Below are 5,000 nucleotides of genomic sequence, written 5' to 3'. Positions count from 1 at the left end.
CTACTGTAAGGCCTATACTAATTCCGTCTTCACCTGGGTTCTTCCCTCTCTTGCCTTTAAAGTGTGTGTGTGTGTATGTCTGTATGTTTAGTATATATACATACATACATGTGCATATATACATATACATATACATATATGAATAGAAAGATAAATAGAAAAAGACATAGATAGAAAGACACATAGGCAGGCAGACTGTACATCATCACATGCAGAAGCTGAGCGCGAACTTCCGTGTCCTGAGCCACTAAGATCAACAAACATTCCTCTTCTTACTCCCTTTGTGTTTTTTTTTTTTTTTTGTTTTTTTTTTTTTTTTTTTTTTTTTTTGGCCGGGTCCTTTTCTTCCTTTGCCCTCAAGTCCCCTTTACAAAGACTTCCTTGATATAGCGGCCAGCGAGGGATGTTTTCTTGGCTTTGTTTTATGAGCGGTTTCTCGTTGTTGGTGTTTTTTTCCTGTCCAGATGAGTGTATGTGTGTGCATGTGTCTATTTATCTATCTGTTTATCTATATATACACACATATTTACGTTCACAACATATATATACATATATATATATATGTGTGTGTGTGTGTGTGTGTGTGTGTATGTGTGTGTGTGCGTGTGTGTATGTGTATTTGCGAATACCCATCCCCACACACACAGAAATAACCATACATCCCTAGACAAAAAAAAAAAAAAAAAAAAAAAAAAAAAAAAAAAAAACGCCTTTATTACCAACCTGAATTCTCCTGAAATCATGTCCACCGAGAAGCGAATCGATCAGCGGCGTTGGTCCGTTTACCCGAAACGTCAACGGGAATCCGGACTCGGTTTAAACGGACGCGGCCAAGTGGGTGGCATATCGGGGGCGTGAGACAACGGGTCCAAAGGCGTGAGGTCAATTGTTTTATTGGGTTTCATTTTTTATGAGCTGGTCTGTTTTAGGTGTCTGTTGGTCTGAATCTTCTTTTCTGTGTTGCTTTTTGTTTTTTAATTTTTTTTCTTTCTATTATTCGCTCTATTTCTCTTTCTCTTTTTTCACTCTATTTCTTGACCTGTTTCTCGTTCTCTTTCGTTCTTCTCTTTCCTCTCCCTCTCGTTCATTCTTTCTCTCTCTATCTATCTATCTATCTATCTATCTCTTTCTCTGTTTCTCTTAATCAGTCTATCTATTCTTCTCCAATCAATCTGTCTCTCTATCTATATATTTTATCTCCCTCCCGTCCTCCTCGCCCCTTCCCTCCTCCTTATCTTCCTCCCTTCCTCCTATCCTCCTTCCCTCACACCCCCTCTCCCTCGCTTCCTCCCTCCTTCCCTCCTTCCCTCTTTCCCTTCCTTGACTCCCCTCCTTCCCCCTCCCCCCTCCCCCCCCCCCACTAACCCAGTGACCCAAAAAAAAATCCAATTTTTCTTTTCAGATAAAGGCATAATTGTGAATAAGTAGCTACATAAAAACAACATCTAATTGATGCGTTTCAATTAGAACTTCAAATCAAAATTACATTTAGCGCCTCCGTCGTGTGTTCAGTCCATTTCTATTTAAGTCTCTTATCTCCTTTCACTTTGTCAACCTGGATTCTCATTACAAGATAAACCAATTAGAGAATCGATGAATGGATGAAGATTAATTGATGGTCATGATGCTGATAGTGACAATGAGAACGGGAAAGATTGTGATTTTTATGTGATGATTGTGATAATGAAAATTTTGATGATAATGTTGATTACAGTTATGACTGTGATGATGGCAATGATAATGGAAATGATGATACTGATGATGAGAATAAGGATAATAATGCTGGTGATAACAGTAATGATGATAATGGCAGTAACAGTATCATAATAACGATAACAATGATAATTACGATAACAAAAATAACACTCAATATCATCATAACAAACAGCCAAATATCCAATACTTTTCATCATCATCTATATCAAAAGACGAAATAGGAAAAAAAAAACGCACAAATCACAGGGACACGTGACCTAAAAACCTGCCAAATGTTGCTATCCGTTGCAAACATCACCGTCTTGTGTGCTGCTCTGAATCGAGAAGTGTTTGTGCGTCTTGTGCAATTCGCGTAAACTGTGTAGTTCTGGAAAATGTTTGGGGAGGGATACGAGCCTAAAACTATCTATCTATAGTTGGGGATTTTTATGTATTATTATTTTTTATTATCATTATTTTATTTGTATTTACTTATTTTTTTCTTGGCGCGGTAATTCCTTTATTTTTTTTTCTTTTTATTTGTTTATTTATATGTCTATCTATTTCTTTTTTACTGTTTATAGATTGATTTATCTGTTTCTTTCGCTTTCTCTTTTTCTTTGTCTCTTTCTCTCTTTCCCTCTATTTATCTCTCTTTGTCTGTCTCTACCTTTCTCTCTCTCTATCTATCTCTCTTTGTCTGTCTCTCTGCTTTTCTCTTTCTATCTATCTATCTATCTATCTATCTCCATTCTTTCCTTTTAGTTCTCTCTGCTCTATTCTTCTTTCGGGATTTATTTAATCAACATTATCATTAATATCATTTTCATCATTATCATTAAGAGAAAAAAAAAACGAAAAAGAAGAAAACCCGAAGAAAAGAAAAAGAAGAGGGCAATAATGAAGAAGAAGAAAAAGCAAGAAAAAAAATCAGGCTTACAACAAAGTCAGATTTCCGAGAAAGGTCAAAGGTCATTCGAACAAAGCTGCGACATTTAAAAGATTGTCTAGTGCGAAAACAGAAAGATAGGCTATATGCAACTGATAAAAAAGGGAAGAAAGAAAGAAAAAGAAAAAATATATATGTGTGTGTTGTGTGTGTGTCTGTTTGTGTGTGTGTGTGTGTTTGCGTGTGTGTGTGTGTGTCTGTTTGTGTGTGTGTCTGTTTGTGTGTGTGTGTGTGTCTGTTTGTGTGTGTGTGCCTGTTTGTGTGTGTATGTGTGTCTGTTTGTGTGTGTGTGTGTCTGTTTGTGTGTGTGTGTGTGTGTCTGTTTGTGTGTGTATGTGTGTCTGTTTGTCTGTTTGTGTGTGTGTGTGTGTGCGTGAGTTACTCACCGTGAATATAACTGGAGAAAAAAAAACATGAATCACTAAGAAAGGAAGTTTATTCACGGTAAATAGACTTTGCAAAAGGAACTTATTTGTTGAGAGTAAAGACATTACTCTTGGGAAAACAAATCGATTTGTGAATCTACTCACTGTGGTTTAAAATAGGAAAATAATGATCACCGTAAATGGAAATTATTATAATGACAGTAATAATATGAGTAGATAGATAGATTGACAGATAGATAGATAGCTTGACAGATAAATAGATAGATAGACAAACTGATCGATAGATAAAGAGATAGACATTCAGACAGATACTTCCATAGTTAAAAAGAGAGATAGTCAGATAGATAAATAGATAGTTAAATCGATAGATAGCCAGGTATATAATTAGATAGCTAAATCGATAGATAGTAAGATAAATAAATAGACAGTTAAATCGATAGTCAGATAGACGAGTAGATAGTTCACCAGACCAAAAGAAAACGAAAGATAGACAAACAGACAGACAAATCAACACAAAAAAAAACACAAACAAACAAATCAAACCAGACCCCCCACTCACCCCCCTACTCCCCCCCTACTCCCCACCTACCCCCCTACTCCCCACCTACCCCCCCACCCCCGCCCCGACTCACCGTATGGCACACCTGCGACAGGTGCGCGTGGACCAGGACGTAGAGCGCGTGTTCCCACGACTCCTTCAGCTGCTGCCCCCCGAGGAGCTTCGAAGCCGCGTAAGGAACGTACTCGAGGACGACCATCAAGTCCGCCACGGCTAGGCCTACGAGGATGAGGTTGGTGGGCGTGGCCATGTTCTTGCGAGTGAGGGTCGTCATTGTGAGGATGTTGGCCACGGCGCCGAAGAGGGCGATGCAGAGTGCCAGCCGCGAGTGCCAGCCGCTGTACCAGTCCACGAAGTCTGCGTGAAGAAAAAAGTAAGATTAAAAAAGATTAAAAAGATTATTGGATATTGATGTTATTAAATGTTGATTGATGTAGATAATATTAGCATTTATAGTATTATATTTCTATTATTATTTATATTATTCATATTTGTATTATTAGTCTGTGTGAAGAAAAAAGTAAGATTAAGAAAGATTAAAAATAAGATTATTGGATATTGATGTTATTAAATGTTGATTGATGTAGATAATATTAGAATATATATTATTATTATATTTTTATTTTTATTTATATTATTCATATTTGTATTATTAGTCTGTGTGAAGGAAAAAGTGAGATTAAATAGATTATTAGATATTGATGTTATTAAATGTTGATTGATGTAGATAATATTAGAATTTCTATTATTATTATTATATTTCTATTATTATTTATATTATTTATATTTGTATTATTAGTCTGTGTGAAGAAAAAAAGTGAGATTAAAAAGATTATTGGATATTGATGTTATTAAATGTTGATTGATATAGATAATATTAGAATTTATATTATTATTATATTTCTATTATTGTTTATATTATTTATATTTGTATTATTAGTCTGTGTGAAGAAAAAATTTAGATTAAAAAGATTATTGGATATTGATGTTATTAAATGTTGATTGATATAGATAATATTAGAATTTATATTATTATTATATTTCTATTATTATCTATATTATTTATATTTGTATTATTAGTCTGTGTGAAGGAAAAAGTGAGACTAAAAAGATTATTGGATATTGATGTTATTAAATGTTGATTGATATAGATAATATTAGAATTTATATTATTATTATATTTCTATTATTATTTATATTATTTATATTTGTATTATTAGTCTGTGTGAAGAAAAATTTAAGATTAAAAAGGTTATTGGATATTGATGTTATTAAATGTTGATTAATATAGATAATATTAGAAATTATATCATTAGATACTGATTGATATAGATAATATCATTAGGAATTATATCATTAGATATTGATTGATATAAAAAAATATTCCTAGAAATATTATTGGATGATTGAT

General features: G+C 33.9%; 1 protein-coding gene across 1 annotated transcript in view; it reads right to left on the bottom strand.

Moving 5' to 3' along the window:
• The window catches only part of LOC113806575 (G-protein coupled receptor dmsr-1), a 62,796-nt gene that overhangs the window by 51,923 nt on the left and 5,873 nt on the right, over nucleotides 1-5,000 (bottom strand). The window contains exon 2 of the mRNA XM_070125970.1: nucleotides 3,663-3,946. Within this exon, the coding sequence (XP_069982071.1) occupies nucleotides 3,663-3,946 (284 nt within the window). The remainder of the gene's footprint in view (nucleotides 1-3,662; nucleotides 3,947-5,000) is intronic.

This window comes from Penaeus vannamei, chromosome 10 (assembly GCF_042767895.1).
Source record: "Penaeus vannamei isolate JL-2024 chromosome 10, ASM4276789v1, whole genome shotgun sequence".
In the NCBI taxonomy this organism is placed as follows: Eukaryota; Metazoa; Arthropoda; class Malacostraca; order Decapoda; family Penaeidae; genus Penaeus; species Penaeus vannamei.
Note: the sequence above shows the minus strand (reverse complement) of the source record. Positions and strands in the feature narration are given on the sequence as shown.